This window comes from Monopterus albus, unplaced genomic scaffold (assembly GCF_001952655.1).
Source record: "Monopterus albus unplaced genomic scaffold, M_albus_1.0 scaffold40.1, whole genome shotgun sequence".
NCBI lineage: Eukaryota > Metazoa > Chordata > Actinopteri > Synbranchiformes > Synbranchidae > Monopterus > Monopterus albus.
In genome coordinates this window covers 1,047,997-1,067,265 of record NW_018127920.1, presented here as the reverse complement: position 1 = coordinate 1,067,265, position 19,269 = coordinate 1,047,997, and the positions used below count along the sequence as shown (strand labels likewise).

Genomic DNA, 19,269 nt, shown 5'->3' with positions numbered 1-19,269 from the left:
TCCTGTTGACATTAGACAGCAGGCCCAGGCAGAAACGCTCAGAGTTTGATGGATCTGTGAACCCATCCACTGTCAGCGAGGGCTGTGAGGCATGGAACGTTTCCCCCACACGCTGGTTCAGCTCATAGTACGCTATAGAGCACCAAAAGGCTGGCTCTGAGTAAGTCACTGGCTGCAGGTCTACAGCAGAGGTTCATGTCAGGCAATAGTGTATTTTTCATAAATCACTGTTCATACATTGATGAAAAGACATGAATTTGTCAAAATGCTTATGTATACAACCTAACTAGGTAATTTATTTATATACAGTATGTTTGTGTGTTCTGCATTGTTTCACATGGGAAGGATCTGCATTTTACCCATGTTGTGATTGACAGGAGACAGCGTGCTGGGGGAGAGCTCTGCCGGAGAACCTGATAACAAAAACAGGAAGTCATCAGTGTGAATGGGTTCATAGCAGGAAGCCATACCAAGGTCAACAGGTGGTTCAGATAAGAGTTAGGATAAATTTGCAAAGGAATGCCACAATAATATTGTAAAACTGACTAGTGTGCACTTGAGTGATGAAGGACTGCGGTTTATATAACAAAAGTCTGGTCTGTACACCCTCCATCTTGCCTGTTGGTGATTTGTTCAAATCTCACAGTTTGAACTGTAACTTACTTAACCTCACAGAGTCTAAAATGGATTATGGATAAAACAATAAGTAGCTTGCTGCTGTTGTTATCAACAGCACATTAAAAATGCAAACACTGATTAACTGCCAAGAATTTAGGGCCAGCCCATAGGAAAGTCAGGGTATATGTGCACGTGTATTTCATGAACTGGAACAAAGGATGTACAGTCCTTCCTATATTTCTTAAGTCCATTTTTCTTAAGTCCATTTTCAGAGACTTTTCTGGGGAAACTCAAGAGTCCAACATGCATTGGAGCAAATGCATGTTTAGACTGTTCTTTGGACTGAGTAATTCATAGAGTCCGATTCCAGAATCTGCCTCTAATGTAGGGTAGATTGGGTCAGTACTTATTCGCTGGGAAAAATATAAATCCAGCTTATTTAAAACACCAGATCAACATCCACATGTGCTGCCTAGAAACCTACATTTGACTTTGACCTGTCTGGGGAGCTGAGACAGACAAACAAGAGAAATATAAGGAGGTGCTAATCTAGGGTACCTGTGTCCATACTTTGATTCATCTGTTGATCACTGGCCTCCCCATCCTCACTGATGTAGCCTGGTGGAGGTGTTTCTGTTGAAACAATGTAGGGAGAAGAAAAAAAAAACTATTATCACAATTAAATGTGGCTGTTTAACATACTGAAATTAAGAGGTATACGAATATCACATTTTATTTCCTGAAGTGATGGAAACAGCAAAAACAGAGGGAATTCACAGCTAAACCCAGGATTTAAAGAGTTCCTCCTTGTTTAAAGAGAATATCAGCATGAGAACAAAAACAGCTTCACACACACACACAGTATAGTGTAAGCCAGATAACATGTAAATACAGTGCATAGAGAAACCCAAAATAAGAGTTTCTTCACTTTCAGATTTCAGTAAGTACTTTACATAACACTAGTATAGTCACTCCCATCTAGTGCAGCGGTGAACTCACCTGGTATATAGTTGTTTGGAGGTTCAATTCCTGCGGGAAAGTTTGTGTTCTCAGGTATGGAATGAGTGTAGTCATCCAGAGGTGGCAACTCTGGCAGGATTTCTGAGTGTCTTGGCACAAGAACAGGAGGCAGCACTACAGTGTTGGGTAAAGGTGTCATAAGAGACGAGTTAGACACCTACCAGTTACATGCTTTTCCAAAGTTATTGTCAGTTGTTTTTGGAAAACTTTTAATGCAAAATTCAACATGAATTAAAACAAATCTGATTATTCTGAGGGGCAGAAAATACAATCACAGCAACAAGACATTGATGAAACACTCCCCAGAGAAACTTAAACTAAAACCTTACATTCATTAATGGCAATGTGAAGCATACATACTTACATTCATTAATGGCAATGTGAAGCATGTTTCACTGCAGATTTGATCAGTGTCTCGCTGTAAAACACTTAAGGGAATAGCTGCACATTTTGGAAGATGCGCTTGTTTGCCTTCTTGCTAAAAGTTGAATGGCAAGACTGATACCACTCTAAATATGTCTGTTAAATACCGTGCAAGTCTACAGCCAACACCTTCATTACTGGGAACATAAAACTAAATGCTACACAGACATATGATAAATATGTTTATGATGTTTCTGCTTAGCATTCAGTTGATCTGCTGATAAGATTTAAACAGTCATGCAGATCAACTGAAATACAAACTCCTCTCACCTGGGGTCTCCACCCTCTGATAATGGTAGGGATTGATGCAGACCTCGTCCTTCTTGAGGTGGAAGGCGTACTCGCAGGACTCGATGGCGCGCAGCTCGTGGTGACTGTGAAGGTCCGGCCATCGCCACAAGCGGCAGTAGATAACATGGGGAAGTCCCTTCCTGTGCGAGACCTGCAGACGGCCATCCAGGGATCTGATTTGACAGCAAACAGGAGATGGTGGTGAGATGTGTAGAAGATAGACAAGGGAGGTGGGGGGGGAGTGACACATAACATGGCCGGGTGGGGGAGGGAAATGGAAATGGATTGGATTGAGTGGTGATGAAAATAAGAAACAAGAGGTTCTCAGTGTCCGTCACTTCCAACACTATAATGACAACTCTCCCACATCAAAGTTGTACGCAACACCATACAATAGTTGAGAATAGTCACCTGGTTTGGTCAGGGTAGCTGTATAGGCCTGATGTATCCCACTGTTCTATCGTATTTGGTGTACTCAGTCCCCATATTTCAGAGCAATTGCTGTGCACAGAGAAAACAACAAAACAAAAACAAAAAACAAATGATAAACATGGGACATGGCTCATTCAGAAATATCAGTATGGGTAATGTGAACATTAAAAGGCCTCTTTTATTGGAGTCTTATGGCAAAATAAAGACATCAAAGTCTCAGCTGTGGAAAAGAAAGATGGGAACTTCAAATAAGAGAAGCCTTTTTGACAGAATTAAGAAAAAATCAGAACATGGACTCTGTTAACACACACAATGAGTGAGACGAAGAGCATTCTTCAACGGCACTGTATCAAACACTGGGGGAAAAGGATCTAAACTTTTTCACTGCAGTCGTTTATATCCAAACTTATCTGAAGATGTTCAAGCAAACACTGAAGACATACAATGGCTCATAAGAGGGGGAAAAATGACAAAGGGAACCTTAGGAAAAACAATTCAGACATCCTCAAAACATTTACAAGAAAGCATCCAAAAATAAGACATGAAAACATGGAATGACGACAAATGAGTAGTTGCTTCTGAATAACAGGGTAATAACAAAATTCTACATGTTAAATGCTACAAATAGACAACATGTACTAAACTTGATTACTTTAGTGGGATCTAAACTACCATAAAAATTAGCAATGTGTGGTTGATGACAGGGTAAGACACCAACTACTGTCCACCAGCCAAAACAGCTTGTAGGACAAAAAATTCAACTGCTTTTTTGTGTGTTTAGTGTTTGTGCAAGTAAATATTAAATGGATACATGCCAAAGTGGTAAACATGTCAGACAAGCTCCTCGTTCACAAACTGTATGGCTACTGGCAATGCCTATGACTGGCAGTATTTGAAGCTCGTAACCCACCCTCTCTCATGTAGATATCCTCTACAAGAAATAATTGCATTCACATCTAGCCAGCTGCTGTATCTCCACAAATGTAACAGTGCAGCCTAGAACAGTTCTCAGGCGATAACAACCAGACATACAAACATATGACGTGGTACTTGGCGGCATATCAGCGAGGAATGAATCCGTTAACAAAGTGTTCCCACTGAACATGAGTCTAGGCCATCAAGGCTGGCTGGCTGGCTGATAAAGAGAACATCTTCTCTTGTCCTTTTACTCTCCCTCTCTCCCCCCAAGAGAGTAATACTGTCTGTAAGTGTAAACTTTAAGCATAGTTGTAAACAAACCGTGACTTGGTTCATCTTAAGCTTATCTTTAATAAGCGATTTCTGTTCTACTACTCTGCATCCCTAATTACATCCCTAAACAAACCATCTCATATTTTTAAACTTTCTTTACGATGTTTGCTAATTATAACAGAAAATTATGAAAACAGAAATAAACAAGATTAGGATCTGCCACAACCCCATGGTTTCATGATTCTCCATCAGGCTGAGGTATCGGCTAAGAAAGCTTGCTTCTTCTCAGACCCTAGTGTGAGGAGTAGTGAAATGCTGTGCAGTATACCTCGGAATGGTGACACACTTGGTGTTGCAGTTCTGTGTGGTGATAGCTTTCTCCAGCTCATCCAGCTGGCCTGTCTTCTTTAGCTTCTTCACTAAGCTCTTCACAGCCTTCTCACACCATTTCTCCTCTTGCCCATTCTGCTCTCCACCACCCGCTCCTCCTGGGCTGCTGGTCGACTTCTTCCAGCCAAGCAGCCTCTTCACCACAGGAGGGGTAAACGGCAAAATGGAGGACATCTTAGCTGGACAAGCCGGGAGTCTCCAGAGGACTCAACACAAGCTGTCACACACAGAGACAGAAGGGACCTGGAGCTACAGTGTGGGCCCTTGCTCTGATGGGGCCCCTTTACTGACCAGTGAGTCACAGGGCAGAAGCCAGCGCTCTAGCTTGGTATACTCAAACGAGATGGACACCTTGGGAGAAAGTCAGACACAAAGTACATCATTACAAAGAAAACATGGTATAACCATAACTAGTCTCATAAACAATAAAAAGGCATGCATTAATCAATGCAGCTTTACAACTAAATAAAACAGTGTGACAGTTTTGGTAGTGGCTAACATTACACAACTGCCTCTTGTGTAAAGTTAAACATTAGGTGAGTTGAACAAGCAGAAATGTCCGCGTGAAATTAGCTTGTAACAAACACTGCTCAACATCTAAGCTAGCATGTCTGCAAACTTATAAAGTTAACACGCGGGGTGTGCTCACACTGTCGCATTCTGTACATACAAGCAATCACGATCCGCCATTGATGAAGGTAACGAGTAACACGGTGAATGCTAACACATGAGGTGAACAAGTCATTTTGTGACAGGCCCCCCGGTGCTAACGCCAACTGGCTTGGGAAGGCCGGCGGCTAGCTACCTGATGGGGGGTCCTGTTTGACTCCAATCACAACAATAAGTTTACCAGCGGTAGTTTCCTGAGTGTTTAACAGCTGTATGCCGAAATAGCTTTAACTAAAAATGAAAAGCGAAAGGACTACAGTTAACGTAACTCAGCAGATCGGAGATAACAGAGAAATGCTCACCATCTAGCTAGGTCAGCTAACGCTAGCCTAACGGAGCTAGCTGCCAGCTTGTTATCAAAAATCCTTTTGTTGTGATCCTCGAAAAAACCTCCTGTGCGCAACAGTCAAGTCATGCTACTCTGCTACCTGACGGCAGCTTGGCAAACAAATCCAGGCTATAAGTAATCTAATAACACAAGCTGTCACTTTATGAATTCAAATGCTGCAGTGTTTTATTATAATGTAGCCAATGCATGTTTCCGACTTCTACTCAAAGTCAAGCATCAAAACGAGTTAGCATCTGGGACGAACTCTTCCAAACTGAGCCCTGGCTCCCGCTGGCTAGCGAAGCTAACTTGCATCTCTCACACAAAACAACAAGCTCCAAACTCGAGAAAGCATCTTAAAGCATTTCAATAGTTACCCCGCTGTTAAAGTCCAGTGCTCCGCTTTAAAAAAAAAAAAAAAAAAAAAGTTAACAAACCCTCCTCGCCCCCTTCATGTCCGCTTTAAAAAAAAAAAAAAAAAAAGATGTACACAGCCCTCTGAGCACCTTGTTGACATAAAAATGCCTGAACTGTACTACACTGCAGCTAATTTGAGTAGATTTGTGAGCTCTTCACAAGTTGCTACCAGTGCTACTAGTTAGCAGGGTTAGGTAGAGCGAAACAACACAACAAACCTGATGGCGACGTACCAGCACTTAATCCCTCCTATTCAAAAGGTGATTGGAGGATTATAAGAAGACATACTCTGTAAAGTGGCTTGACAGTCCTTCTTGTTTATTTGACAGCATGGATTATGCCTGTCATTCAGAGAAGTTTGGAGACAAAGTCGACTTTTATTCAGCATATTAACAGAGCATTCACACATTATGGACATTTTTACATATTTTACATATAAAAGACAATGGTGGGTTAAGCAAAACGTATCAAACAGTTACAGCTATTTTAAATCGGTATGAATTTCTCTGTGTTTATGTATGATATAAAACAACTACAACTATTCAGGATAATATTATATACATGGTAAGAAGCGATAGATCCACCCCTCAAAGCTGTTTGTCTACCGCCATTAAACAACCGAAGAAGAAGAAAATCCACTCAGGTGATCAATTAGGTTGTATTGGCGTCACCTGGTACCATTATAAAATGTTACCATTCAGCGGTTGGAGGCGTTTGGTCCCATTTTATTTTTTATCTTGTGGCGATGGGTGGGTGTTTATTTATTTTTGCACTGGTTTTGCAGTTGTGGTCTTTACAAGGTAAGAAGACATACCGAAATTGCGTTTACACCCTAAGGAAATAAAAAATAAAAATATTCTGCTCAATGTGATAATGTGTTAAATTTTCAGCTTGGACACTAGATGACGAGTGTTGTATCCTCTGATGTTTTAAACACTGTTTGTAGTCAGTGCAATCTTGTTCTTTTCTGTTTATTTGAGCCAAACTGTCGTTGCAGCTAGGAGCAGTCCGTTGAAGTGCGGCCTGAGCTACAAACTCTGTAAGGATGGCTCTGAGTGTGTCCTCTACAGACACCTGTGTGATGGCGAGCCAGACTGCGGGGATGGATCAGATGAAGAGGACTGTGTATCTGAATGCAGTGAAGGTATGAAGTTTTATCTACAGATAATGCATGATTTAGTCCAGTACCACTTGGCATTACTTTGAGGTTTGTTTTGACTTGTTTAGTAGCTAACAAATGCATTCTAATCCAACAGTCCCGTAATAAATGCTCATGAAAGTGATAATGTTCAGTTTTTAAATGTTTTAAAGAGCTGTTGATTCAACTGCATGATCACTTTGGAAAATGTAGTTTGAGTGCTGCTGAGCTGAAGCTTGATGGGCGTTTCTGTTCTGTCCATCCAATTTACAGTGCCTTCAGAAAGTATTCAGATCCCTATACGTTCTACACATGATATTGCGGGTTCAGTTTTGATTATACTCTTCTTTGACAGTGAAACAATGGTCATATACTTGTCTGAAGATTAATCAAGATTCAGAAAGTGAAATTGTTTACTTTGATGTATTCACGCCCTTTGCTGTTGTACTCCAGTCTTTGGTCAGATGCATTCTGTTGGCTTTATCATTCAGATGTGTCTAGAACTCAAATGGAGTACACCTGTTGCAAATTGAATTGATTAGATGCTCTGCAAAGGCACACACACCTGTGTCTATAAGGACCCACAATTTGCGCTGTTTTGATGGGACAAATGTATTTGAGGTGACAGTGGTGCGGTGGGTAGAACAGTCATCTCCCAACCGGAAGGTTGAAGGTTTGAGTCTCGGTGCCTGCAGTCCACATGTCGAAGTGTCCTTGGGCAAGACACTGAACCCCCAAGTTGGAACCATCAGTTGAGTTGGCGCCGCAGATGGCTGCCTCGGTTCTGTACAGGAAACAAATTCCTTGTGTGTAACATACTTGGCCAATAAAGCTGATTATGAAAACCCCGAGCCATGAAGTCCAAGGAACTGGCTGTGGATGTCACGATCTCTTGTATGGCAAATCATAGATCAGGGCAAGAATATAAAATGATTTCCAAGGCAGTGAGTTCCCAGGACCACAATGGCTTCAATGATTTTGAAATGGAAGAGGCTGGGCACAACCCTGACCCCTCCTAGAGTTAGCTGTCTGGTTGAATTGGGCATCCAGGCACAAAGTGCCTTGGTCAGGCAAGTGACAAAAAACCCAGCGGTCACTTTTAAAAGAGCTCCAAAAGTCCGGTGTGGAAGAACCTGTTGGATGGCCAACTATTTCTGCAGCACTCCATAAATCGGGGCCTCTGGCAGAGTAGTGAGATTGAAGCCATTGACTTAAAAGGCATATTACATCCTGCTTGTACATGGCATGTACAGGTCTCTGACGATATGTGAAAAGATTCTCTGGTCTGAGACAAATCTAACTTCGGACAGAACAGCAAGCACCATTTCTGGCAAATGGCAAACACAACATATCACCTGGCTGCGACCATCTCTGCAGTCAAACAAGGTGGCGGCGGCAGCAGCATCATGCTATGGGGATACTTCTCAGCAGAAGGCACAGGGAGACTGGTAAGAACTGAGGGATGGAATGCCGGCAAATGCAGGAATATCTTTGAAGGAGACCACCTCCAGAGCGCACACACTCAGACCAGGGTGACATTACCTTTCAACATGGCAATACCCAAAGCAAACGGCTGAAACGATACTGAAGTGGCTCCGCTGCAAGTCTGATGGACCTTGAAGATTTTCTATGAATAATGGGATAAATGGCCCAAATTCAGGTGTGCAAAAATGGTATAGATGTATCAAAGAAGCCTTCCAGTTGTACTTGCTGCCAAAGGGGCTGCTACAAAGTGGTAAATGGTCGGAATACTTTGGAGAGCCAGTTTTTGGTTCTTGATTAATTTTTGGCCAATTCTGACATGGTTTCATTTTGTCATCATGGGTGATTAATTGTATAATGATGGGTAGAAATGGAAAGTATCATTCAAAGTTTTATCCACAAATTTAAAAAAGTTGAATACTTTCTGAATCAATATTTAAATGGTGCAGTATAATGCAGCAGAAACCACAGCCTCTAAAATGATCATACAGTGGAATCATCACTTCTCAGAATGTTTTACCTTTAATACAGTAACAATCATACTTTCATAAAAGTCCAAAGAAAAATAATCTGGTAGCTGTCACCAACTTATGTCACTTATGTTCCAGTATTTTGTTTGGCATACTATCAGACACACCAGTAATAGAAATGCAAGCAAAATGGTCTGAAAGTCAAAACCACTGCTAGTCTTTTAATGTCAAATGCTTTCATTCAAAAAGACCAGTTCCAGTGTGCCCAAGGGCAGGAGTGTATAGACAAGGACCAGGTGTGTGATGGTGTACCTCAGTGTCCAGACCACTCAGATGAACTGAAGTGTATGAAGCAAACTGAGGGCTGTGCTCACCATTGCGACCAGAGCCGCTGTTTGCCTGCAAGCCTCCTCTGTGATGGAGAGGATGACTGTTTAGATGGCACAGACGAGGCTCACTGTGGTAGGTTGAAAGGATTTGAGAATATAGCGTTTTGACAAGAGATAATCTATTTCAGATTTGCATAATATGTAGTCTTGAATTGTAATTTTCATCTTTCGTTATCAGAGGACCAAGAGGAAGATGGACATGAAAAGGAAGAAGGGACCAGTACAACCTCTATTGTGGGCTCATCAACACCCATCAAGTGTTCTTTGGGCTTAAAACCCTGCAGGGACAACGTACAGTGTGTCCACTACAGCCATGTGTGTGATGGCGAAGCAGACTGCAGAGATGGCTCAGATGAGGAAGAATGCTCATCAGCGTGTGGGATGGGTAATGTGGTTTTGATGTTTATGGGTTATAAATATAACTTCACTGCCCTCTAGTGGCTAGTATTAAAGGTTTGAGCACAACAGGAGGGGAACATCGGCAAATGTAACTGAACACATGATGTGATGTAACATTGGATTGCACTGTCACTACAAAGTACATAATTGCACAAATGGCATGTGTAATAATGAAATGCATAATCTGACAGCATCTTGATGCCATGTGTCCTCTGCAGATCAGTTTCCATGTGCTCATGGGAAGAAGTGTATAGAGCAGAGTCAGGTGTGTGATGGTGTGCCTCAGTGTCAGGACCGCTCAGATGAACTGGGATGTGCCAAGCACATGGAAGGCTGTGCTCACCAATGTGATGACAAGACGCGCTGCATTCCTAGCAGCTTCCTCTGTGATGGGGAGAGGGACTGTTCAGATGACAGTGATGAGGAGAACTGTGGTATGTTGGTGAAACGGGAAATTAATAGACTTAATGGATTAAGCAGCTTTCCTTTTGTAGGACACCTTTGTGATATCTTTGTTCCCACCCCCTCTGTAGCTGTAGAGAGCTGCAGTGCCTCTGAGTTCACATGTAACAGTGGCCAGTGTGTGTTGGCTACAATGCGCTGTGACGGTCACCCGGACTGCTGGGATCATTCAGATGAGGAGAGCTGCACCCAAGCACCTGTCTGCCCCACCAAATACCGCTGCCCACAGAGCCAAGAGTGTCTGGTGCAGGAGTGGATCTGTGATGGAGAACAGGACTGCAAAGATGGCACAGATGAGAAGGTGCACATTGAAGGCAGTGTGATAAGTTTGTTGGGCAAAAGTAGACTTTTTTTTAATCTTCTCTTTGTAAGCAGCACTAAAATAGCAGGATTATGCAAGTACAATCCTAAAATGTCAGTCATTTTTCTGGGTTGGTCCCCATATGTACCTCTTTCATTATATATGGAATGTAATGGGGAAAATGGCTGTAAATCAAAACTTAAGGCTCATTTTGAGCTAAAATCTGTAGGGTATATATTGATCTTGAGACCTTCACTTACACCTTGACTGCATGAAGGTTAAAGGTTGGGGTCAGAGCAGCTGCTGGTAGGTGTTCTGTGTTAAAAGGACTTCATTCTGGTCAATTCCTGAAAAACTAGTGGCTTAAAGTCAGATATGCTAATGGTCTAAACAGTCACCTGGCCTCAAGGAGCCAGGTGACTAGTCTGAGTTGAAATCGTGAAGGACCACTTGAGAAGAGTAAAATAATCCCTTGGTTCCCTTTGCAGGATTGTCCTATGGCTCCAGTGAACTGTGGTGAGTTCCAGTGGCTGTGCAACTCCAAGGTCATGTGTATCCCAACAGCCTGGAGGTGTGATGGCATGAAGGACTGTAATGATGGCAGTGATGAGACTGAATGTAAGTAGTGATACATTAGAAGATGTGGAGTTTTTAGCATATTGGTGATTATATACAATGCATGTTTTTTAGAAATGGGGCATCATAGCCTGTTAACTGCAAAATATTCAGTTCAAATAAAGATTGGCAAAAATATGATACAAAGTGCATTGTTTTTTTTTTCAAGATAAATAAGATGAGTTTTTTTGCAGTACACCATTTGCGGCAAATTTTTAGGCACATGTAATAAAAAAAGGAAAACCTTTGATAGTAAAACACTGAGGGCTTCATGTTTTCAGCAAAGGGTTTTCATGTGAAACTTGAGCTGAGTATCTTAACATTCTGTATAAACATGAAAATGGTGTGTGCATACCAGGTGGGGTGATGGCATGCCCTCCACACCAGTTCCAGTGTGGCAGTCAGGAGTGCCTGGATCCACTTCTTCTGTGCAATGGCATCACCAACTGTGCAGATGGTTCAGATGAGGGAGGCAGCTGCCAGATAGCCTGCAAAGATGACAGTGGCTGCTCTCAAACCTGCTACAGCACACCACAGGGAACGGTGACGATCCTGTACCTTGATGCTATTTGCATCAACTAATTGAGTTAAATTAGTGGCTTAAAATAGAAGAATGCAGTTTATGAAAGACTGTTCTGGACAACCGAGGCTTTGATCGATTCAAATTTGTAGTGTTGAGACACAAATGTTGCAGCTGCTCTAATCCTTGGTTCTTGTTGTGCAGCGCTGTCTCTGTGCAGAAGGGTTCAGGCTCATGGAGGACAGGCTGACCTGTGCTGATATTGATGAGTGTGAAAGCTGGAGCTCAGGTGTGTGCAGTCAGCTGTGCATCAACACTCCTGGTTCCTACAAATGTGACTGTCACCCAGGATACATAATGGACACAGATGGACAACGCTGCAAGATCACTGGTAAACTCCTTTACTAGGCCACACAACAGCATTTGTAGGGGAAGTAGAAAACAAGGATATTTAGTGTCAGAAGCTCAACATTTTGACAACTACACTTTGTTGCAGTTCACTTTCTTGCCAACAGCTAAATGAAGATTGACTCCTGTTTACATTAAATATGAAGCTAGAGACGGATAACCTAGCACAAACTATGAAGTCCCCCCAGACATTCTAGTCTTTATACTATTCTAAGCTTCTAGCCTTTAAAGTTTGTATCTGCGCACAGTCACTTCAAATGGCTCACTAAACATTGAATACAAGCCTAATGTCATGCTAATTTGAATAACCTTCATCTTCCTCTCTTTGCTCAGGTGAACCTTTCCTGTTGTCGTCGATCCAAACAGACCTCATATTGCTGGGTCTGCGCAGTGGCAGCCTAGATATATTGTCTTCCTCTGCCAAGAAGGCCATTCTATCTCTGGACTATGACTGGCAGGAGCAGAGGGTCTTCTGGGTCAGTCTGGACACAAACAGCATCATGTGGTCCTCACTGGACCAGAAAGCCACAGGAACTGTGGTTAAAGGTTGGTGCAACATAAATGTGGTGGAGGCATAACAAGTGTATTAACATAATTAAATCTGCACAAATATTTGCTGTCATGCATAAGGAGACCTCAAGACATTTGTTTCCACAGGAGTCCGGGCCGATTCTGTAGCTGTGGACTGGCTTGGGAGGAACTTGTACTGGATCGATGGTGTGAACAGTCAGATTGTTGCCATCAGACTGGCCACAACACCTGTGAAGTCACTGGACCACAGTGTCATCCTCGATGAAGACCTAGATCAGCCCCGTTCTCTGGCTCTGCTGCCACAAAAAGGGTCACTATGAGTTTATTTTGATCAAAACATTCCACAATATTTGTAATAACCATAACACCAACATTCAGTCTTGGATGTTTCTACTAGGCTGATGTTCTGGACAGAAATTGGTAATATTGTGAAGATTGAGCGTGCTGGGATGGATGGGTCAGAGAGGATGGTAGTGGTGAACTCCAGCCTGGGCTGGCCAGGTGACGTGACTGTGGACCCCATCTCTGACAGAGTCTACTGGACAGATGAAAGACTGAGGGCAATTGGCTCAGCAACGCTGGATGGGGACGACATTCATGTAAAACCTGTTAGGAGGGTGTTCTCTCAAGCTGTCTAAGCTTGGAAAACAGTTTATCTGTAGTATTCTTTAAATTCTTCTATCCCAAGTCTTGCCACAGAACTCTTGAGTCATTTAAACTTTACAAAGTGTAAGTGTGCTGAGTGAAACTGTAATTTTCAGATTCTACAGATGGAAGAAACCACCAACCCATTCTCTCTGGCAATATTGAGTGACTTACTCTACTGGTCTGATGCCAAGAAGAGAGTGGTGCGGGCTGCTCACAAAATCACTGGTAAAAGCCACAAAGTTCTCCTGAAGAGACCTAGACAACCATTTGGTGTGAAGGTGAATAAAAGTTCAGGATTTAAGTTGTACAGAAAAATGCTGCTGGTTTTAAATTGATAGCGATGTGTGTGGTGTTTAGTGGCTCACTGAATTTCATGCACAGTAATGACACTGTACATTTGAAACTTTCCATTTACTTAGTCTATTAACCCATTCTGGCACAATTTTAGGAAATTCTTGCAGGACTGATTTGAAACATCTTGCACTTGTTATATTCACTCTCATTCATGTCTTGCAGATCATCCACCCATTGCTCCAGATGAGCATTGAGAGCCCCTGTGAGAAGATGGGCTGTTCCCACATGTGTGTGTTAGCCCCAGGACCCAAGGCCGTGTGCAGGTGTCCTGCTGGTCTGTTACTGAATGAAGATGGCCTGACTTGCACAGTCACCCAGGTTTTGCTACAGTGCATAGTCAAGTCTGAATTGCTTTGAAGAAAAATGCTTTTTAAAGGAACAGTTTGACATTGTGGATTTTTTTCTAGTTGGAGAAAATTGATACCTCCTTTCTGTACAAATATTAGTGCCAGGTTAACCTTTGCAAGTTAAATATTTTTCAATCTATACAAAAACCAAAGTGTAAAACAAACTCCCTGGTTAATGGATACTTGTGTGCCAGAATATTTTCTGATCAGAAGCTGTTGTATTGGTACTAGTTAATACTACATCCTACTCCCCATGTATTTAGACTTAAAAAAACAACGACTTTAAACTGTTTTTATTTTTACGAGTGGCCAATCCCGGTTCTCCAGAGCTGTTGCTGTGCTCGTTTTCCAGCTATCCCTCCCTTGCCCACTGCTGATTACTTGGATCAGGTGTGTTCAGTCAATCAGACCCTGGAAGATGTCATCTTAGATGAAGATGGAGTGATGAATGAGGCAGTGAATCACTGCCTTCCAGCTTCTGATGAACTGAACATGTCTCCAGTTTCTGATTAACTGATCATGTCTCCAGTTTTTATGCCCACTGCTGTGGACTCAAACCTCATATTTACCATAGATGAGTGTTTTCAGTCACCTAAGCACATTCCCAAAGTGTCAAACTAACCCAAATATGAGATTAAAGTGCCAAAAGATGCTTCTATGATGCATTTTAAATCACCCTTAATTTTGGGCCATCACCATATAACATAATTCATGACACTTGTACTCCTGCTGGTCATAACTTGCAACTTATCAGACCTCTCCAATGGTCTCTGTAGATCTACTTGCAGTCGCGACATGCAGCAACAGCCGTGTTGAAGGGCTGGCCTGAACACCTGGCCCTGCAGGTGCCTGGCATCAATGAAGCTACCATCATGGACTACAGCCTACGTGACCACACCCTCATCCTAACAGATGATGGCACAACCTCACTCAGCTCCTTCAAACTGAAGAACTCAGACTTGTCCTCCCAGGGCCAGATTCTAAAACTGCTGGATGATACCATCACTGCCATGGCACTGGACTGGGTAACACTTAACATCTACTGGAGTAGCAACAAACAGCTCCGCCTGCAGGTCACCTCCGTCACAGGTGCTCACACTGCTGTTCTCATGAAGGAAGGGATTGGTAGAGTGAAGTCAATTGCTCTTCATCCTCCCAGCAGCAGAGTTTGTTTCACCAACCTGAACCAACAGGCAATAGATGCCATACAAGCTACTGTGGAGTGTGCCAACATGGATGGCGCTCAACGACGTGTGGTATGGAAGGATGCTGTCCAGCCTACATCTCTGGTGTTTTCCAGTAATGGGGATACAATTTATTGGGCTGAGACTGGTAAAAAAAAAATTATGAAAAGCTCTTAAGATCTCATACATTCAAAGTAAAACTGTAATTCGGGGTTTATGAAGCCAGAAATTCTTTTTCAGATTTAGGGATCATCAGCTCTGTCCTGCTTGATGGATCTGGATACACAGAACTGAAGGCTGGTGATGGCCTGGCTGCTGTGGCTCTCGCTGATGATGCACTGCTCTGGATTACTGTCAGTGGTAAAGACTCTGTACTAAAATTAAATGACAATGTCAGCAAGGAGGTGGTACATCAGCAGCATAACTTTGCCTTAGTTATTCCTCTACTGTCATAATATATAATGGTTCTTAAACGGTCAGTTGATGTACAAGTTGGTACCGTCATGGGAAAATCAGTTTGGAAGAAAGTTGATTAAATTCAATCTGTGCCATTACAATAGCTTATCTACTTTTTTTATGGTGTTCTGGTATTTCTTTCAGACAAGACAAGGCTCTGGTACAGAGATGAGCAGCAGCAGAACAAACTATGGTTTGAGGTCGGCACACAAGTGGTCACCTTGAAGGCCTTCAGCAAATCCAGTCAGGCTGGTATGTAACCCCCTACCTGAATTACTCAGGGGCAAGTTCTTGGTGATGTAGCCTTTTTGGAGTCACTCATCTAGGTAGTTCCAAATGTCGTCTGATGCCAAAAAAACAATGAACTCCAGCTGATTGACTAATTGTTTTGGCAGGTTCTAACCAGTGCACAGAAAACAATGGCAACTGCCAGCATTTATGCCTTGCCACCCCAGGAGGTCGGACTTGCAGTTGTGGCCATGACCACATCCTTGTAAACGCCACTCATTGCAGCCCAGATCAGCGCTGCCCAAGTGGCAGCAAGCTGTGTCTGGATCAACTCTCATGCCTGCTTGCTGACAAGTTCTGTAATGGTCATGCAGACTGCTCTGATCACTCGGACGAGAACTGTGAGTCTCTATTCCTCCTTTTAAAAACCAATAAGAATTAGAAAATATCATTATACAGAAGCAGATGTAAGTGTACTTGAATCCAAAACCACATGGAATTCTGGCTGAGACGCATCATCTTTTATTAGGTGTCAACCCAAAGCAGTTCTCAGGAGTTGTCTCTGCACCAACTGAGCCTCCCAAATCTTCTCCCTCCCCTCTGTCCGAAACCACTGACCTAAACACCACCCTGAATGTCAGCAGCCAGCTCATGAACCTGGATGCCCAGCAGTGCAGCCAGAGACGTTGCAGTGGCAACGGACGCTGTGTGGAGGGTGATGGGGATGCTGTGTGTGTGTGTTCAGCGGGTTACAGAGGTGACTCCTGTCAGGACAGTATACTGAAGACCATGCAGGGCCCAGCTATCTACGGCACCATGGGCATCTGTGTAGGAGTGTTGGTCATTGCTGTGACAGTAGTGTGTGTCAAGAGGAAGCAGAATATAAGGTTTTTCTGATTTACTTAAGTAGAAACCATCTTAACACAAACATATTTGGACACAGCTATACTTGGAAATGCTAATATGCTTGCAACAATATGTCTGGGTTTTGTTACACTGATTTTTGGCTGATTTGAGGCATTCACTTTTCCAGTCGTAATAGTGACTTGCAGGTTTCTGTGAAAACTATTTAACCCCTAGCTCCCAATTCCGATAAGTCTGATATGATGGAAATGTACCGGTAACCACAGTAACAGACATCTCAATCTGAACAAAGTCAGTGGACTGACTTGACATTACATCCACAGTGCCATGCATTCAGGAAGACTGATCTGAACACTCAAGTGAAGTATTTCTATGTGTAATGTCTTTAGCTAGCAACTTTTTTTTTTTTGTGCATCTTCTGTCACGCAGGAGAGAGAACACAGCAGCAGGAAAGGACATAAGTATGACTGACCTGAAGAACAAGGTTGAGACCCCCTCCAGTACACAGACTCCCTCAGACACAGACAAACCAGAGGTGGGCCTCCCAAAAACTCAAAACGGCAAGCTTTCAGTTTGTCTTGCTGTGTTTGCATAATGATGGTCTGACGTTTGTTTATCTCCACAGGAAGTGGAAGGGGTTTCTTCAGGGGACTAAGGTAGATTTAAGGGCAAGCGACCTTTTAAATAAAGTTTGCATTTCCTGTATTGTGTATTGTTTCATCTGTTGGCCTTAAGCTATGGCACTGGCTTGAGTGTTCACACATGTCAAGAGGATTTTCATACATTGGTAGATGGGGAGTAGTTGGTGGCTTCCCTTTGGGTGACTTTCCTTTCATCCTGAAGTTGCCAAGATGTTTGGTATTGAGGATGACTGTATCAAACGTCTGGCATAGGACGAAGAGCACGCTGCTGGTGGACGGTAAATGCTGCCAACAGTGCCCTCAGTGCCTTAAACACACTGAACTAAAGCGGCCTCTAGTGTTATACTTGCTTTAAATTTCCAAGCAATTTTGGCAGCGTTGAATGAATAGTCACATTTGCCACAGGATATATAGCACCTTCAAGTCGCCTACTATGATTATTATATCTGTACTAAGCACTAAATCAGACAAAGTCTGAGAATTCACTTAAACTCTGAATAAGGAGCAGGTGGACGGTATACAATGACAAACGGAACAGGCGTTTTGAGGTTTCCAGTTTGGGTGTGAGAGACTCAGGGTGAGACTTTCAAATGAGTTATAACTATGTTTAGGTCTAGGGTTGATTAATAGGCTTGAGTCAAAGATCGCTGCCACACTCCACCTCGGCCTGTGTTTCGAGGGATGTGAAAGTTACTGTGACCAAGTGGGGTGGATTCATTTAGACTGACATATTCTTCCTGCTGTAACCAGGTTTCAGTAAGACACAAAGTCAATGTGATGTTCACTTATCAAATCATTCACTAACAGATTTAGATGAAAGGTGCCTATTTTATATGGTGTATTGAAAAGAGGTTACAACACCTATTACAGCTAGAAAAAAAAAAAAACACAAAGTTGTGCCTCAGGAGGCCCCATGATCACATTTAACAAGACAAAAGAAATAATAGTACACTTCAGGAAGAACCCCTCCCCGTCAAAGGGACTAAGGTGGAGAGGGCTGACAGCCACAAGTTCCTGGGCCTGCAGGTGACATCTGACCTGAGCTGGTCACTGAACACAGCCGCCACAGTGAAGAAAGCCCAGCAGCAGCTATACTTCATCAGGTGGCTCAGAAAAGCTGGGTTGAGCCGTCGCCCTCTCACCTAGGCTTATAGAGGACTGGTAGAGAGCATCCTCACTACTGGCATCAGTCTGGTATAGTAACACCACACAGGCAGAGAGGAAGGCTCTTCAAAGGGCCATAAACACTGCAGAGAGGATCACTGGGACTGAACTATGGACATGCTATACATGCAGTACTGTTGTAAAAGGGCAGAGAACATAATCAGGGATCCGTGCCACGCAGGTCACACTCTGCTCGGACACAAAAACTGCACCTACAGCCTCAGGCACAGCAAGGCGGACAGTATCATCACACACAGAACCAGACTACAACAGCTTTTTCCCTGCCGCAGTAACACTGATGGCAAATATGAAAATGTGAGAAATGTAAGAATATATGTGCAGTAACCCCTCATTACCTCACCAAGCATAATGCCATATCCAACTCCACCATGTGAATTAAGTGTGATGTTTGAAGTTCACTGGGAAAATACTATATTTCTGTGTATTGCAGTTTTAATGCTTTGTTGCCTTTTTGTAACTTTTTTATTTTAAGAGTAAGTGAATCACTAAGTGCAATGTTCGAAGGTCATGGGGAAAATACTATTATTGAATTACATACTATTGGAGGGCGGCTGTGGCTCAGGAGGATTAGCGGTTCGATTCCCGGCTTGTTCAGTCAACATATCGAAGTGTCCTTGAACAAGACACTGAACCCCCAGTTGCTCCCGCTGATGTCACCGGTCTATGAGTGCTTGGGAGTGCGAACAGGTGAATGGCCGAATAGTGTGAAAGCGCTTTGAGTGTGCTGTAAAGCGTAGAAAAATGCTTTATAAGACCATTTATTACCCTATTTTTGTGTACTGCGGTTTTAATGCTCTGTTGCTGTCAAAAGAATTTTCAAACAAGCAACGAAGTCACTGGAATCTTTCAATAAGAGATTGGTTTACTT

General features: G+C 42.8%; 2 protein-coding genes across 2 annotated transcripts in view; one reads left to right on the top strand and one right to left on the bottom strand.

The window, feature by feature from the left end:
* LOC109959661 (mothers against decapentaplegic homolog 2-like) overlaps positions 1–5,773 on the bottom strand; it is a 9,754-nt gene extending 3,981 nt beyond the window's left edge. Inside the window, 8 exon segments of the mRNA XM_020599193.1 lie at positions 1–180; positions 360–413; positions 1,177–1,251; positions 1,618–1,752; positions 2,332–2,525; positions 2,764–2,853; positions 4,304–4,716; positions 5,740–5,773. The exon segment at positions 1–180 is cut by the window's left edge and continues 55 nt beyond it. Of these exon segments, the coding sequence (XP_020454849.1) occupies positions 1–180; positions 360–413; positions 1,177–1,251; positions 1,618–1,752; positions 2,332–2,525; positions 2,764–2,853; positions 4,304–4,539 (964 nt within the window). The 5' untranslated portion in view covers positions 4,540–4,716; positions 5,740–5,773.
* Positions 5,774–6,471: 698 nt separating this feature from the next.
* Positions 6,472–17,280, top strand: lrp13 (low-density lipoprotein receptor related-protein 13). Its single transcript, XM_020599192.1, has 21 exons — positions 6,472–6,579; positions 6,777–6,923; positions 9,119–9,331; positions 9,437–9,643; positions 9,876–10,091; positions 10,191–10,420; positions 10,909–11,038; positions 11,394–11,578; positions 11,760–11,946; positions 12,297–12,509; positions 12,621–12,804; positions 12,892–13,093; positions 13,256–13,420; positions 13,659–13,814; positions 14,620–15,175; positions 15,268–15,387; positions 15,628–15,735; positions 15,879–16,112; positions 16,241–16,598; positions 17,005–17,110; positions 17,201–17,280. The coding sequence occupies exons 1-21, from the start codon at positions 6,525–6,527 to the stop codon at positions 17,228–17,230; spliced, it is 4,002 nt and encodes a 1,333-aa protein (XP_020454848.1). The 5' UTR covers positions 6,472–6,524; the 3' UTR covers positions 17,231–17,280.
* Positions 17,281–19,269: the final 1,989 nt, after the last annotated feature.